The 1,328-nt window shown below is 44.0% G+C and overlaps 1 protein-coding gene across 1 annotated transcript; it reads right to left on the bottom strand.

Annotated features, from left to right (window-relative positions):
- Positions 1–387: 387 nt before the first annotated feature.
- LOC141463898 (gap junction beta-2 protein-like) lies at positions 388–1,065 on the bottom strand. The gene has a single exon (XM_074146575.1). It carries the CDS (start codon positions 1,063–1,065, stop codon positions 388–390), a length of 678 nt encoding a protein of 225 aa, XP_074002676.1.
- Positions 1,066–1,328: the final 263 nt, after the last annotated feature.

The raw sequence follows: 1,328 nt of genomic DNA, 5'->3' as shown, positions 1-1,328 counted from the left end.
TGTTATTGGCTGGCCTCTGAAGATGACACAGTGTGTTTGTCATTCCTGGCTCCCTTTGGGGCACTAGAGCCTTCTCTGAGCCTTTCCACTCCCACTTTTTGAAAAGTGCCTCTGTCCCAACAACAGGATCCCAGCAGTAGGCATATTTGGAAAAGCTGCTGCCAGAAGGCTGCTCTCTCTATTTGTGGATGCAGGAATACAGAATTAGCTCATGATCTTTAAAACCTGCGCTCAGTGGCAGCTTCCCAGGGAGGCTATCATTTCTAAAACATGAATGAACTTTCTTTTTTATCCTTTTTCTTGAGTGTGAAAATATTGCCGATTTTTTTCTGACACCTAAGAAAGTTTGAGGGAAATGGGGAGCTAGGAAATCCTGAAACTGGGGAATTATTTTAAAACCGTTGTTTTCCTGGGTTCTTTCATGCAAATTTTTATCACTAGGTAACACAGCTCAGCCAGATTCAACATCATGCAGATCCCAGACACAGCAAGCATGAAAATAGTAAATGTGGTTTTCTCAGTGGGCCGAGACACAAAACAATCCACTGTGTTGGGGCAGGGCCATGCATTGCACTTCACCAGGCGAGGCATCTGGTACCCATCATACATGTAATAGAACACATACATGAAGACTGCTTCAAAGACGATCCTGAAGAAGATGCTGCTGGTGTATGTCCACCACAGGGGGCCTCGAATGTGAATCTTTTCATTTTTCAGCTCTTCAATATCAATTTTCTCACCGTTTCTGAATCGCCTTTTCTTCTCGTGCCTGGTGTAAGCTACATGCATGGCCACCAACAGTGCAGGTGTGGAAACAAAGATCAGCTGCAGGGCCCAGAGTCTGATGTGGGAGATGGGGAAAAAGTGATCATAGCAAACATTTCTGCACCCAGGCTGAAGTGTGTTGCAGACAAAATCTTGTTGTTCATCTCCCCAGACTCTCTCTGCAGCCACAACCAGGATCATGATACGGAAGATGAACAGGACTGTGAGCCATATCTTCCCGATGCTGGTGGAGTGTTTATTTACGCCTCCTAAAACGGCCTGCAGACTTCCCCAGTCCATCTTCTTTTCTGTGTCCTTTTACCTGCAGGATGACATAATACACCAAATGGTCACTTTTCAAAGGGTAAAAAAATCAGCTCCAGACCTTCTATGAATAAGAGGACTTCCTAGCACTCACTCAAGAGTCATAGGCAAATGCAAGTCACTTTCATTAATGTCACTCATAAGTTTATGGATTCAAACAGCTTATTAAACTCTCTCTTTCATGTATTTATGATAGGACAGGCATACTTTGATATATTTCTCAGCAAGGCTTTGGGGAC

This window comes from Numenius arquata, chromosome 1, assembly GCF_964106895.1.
Source record: "Numenius arquata chromosome 1, bNumArq3.hap1.1, whole genome shotgun sequence".
Lineage (NCBI taxonomy): Eukaryota > Metazoa > Chordata > Aves > Charadriiformes > Scolopacidae > Numenius > Numenius arquata.
This window is presented reverse-complemented; position numbering and strand designations above follow the sequence as displayed.

Coding starts and splice junctions, on each gene's coding strand:
- LOC141463898 (XM_074146575.1), bottom strand. CDS start 1,065: ATGGACTGGGGAAGTCTGCAGGCCGTTTTAGGAGGCGTAAATAAACAC.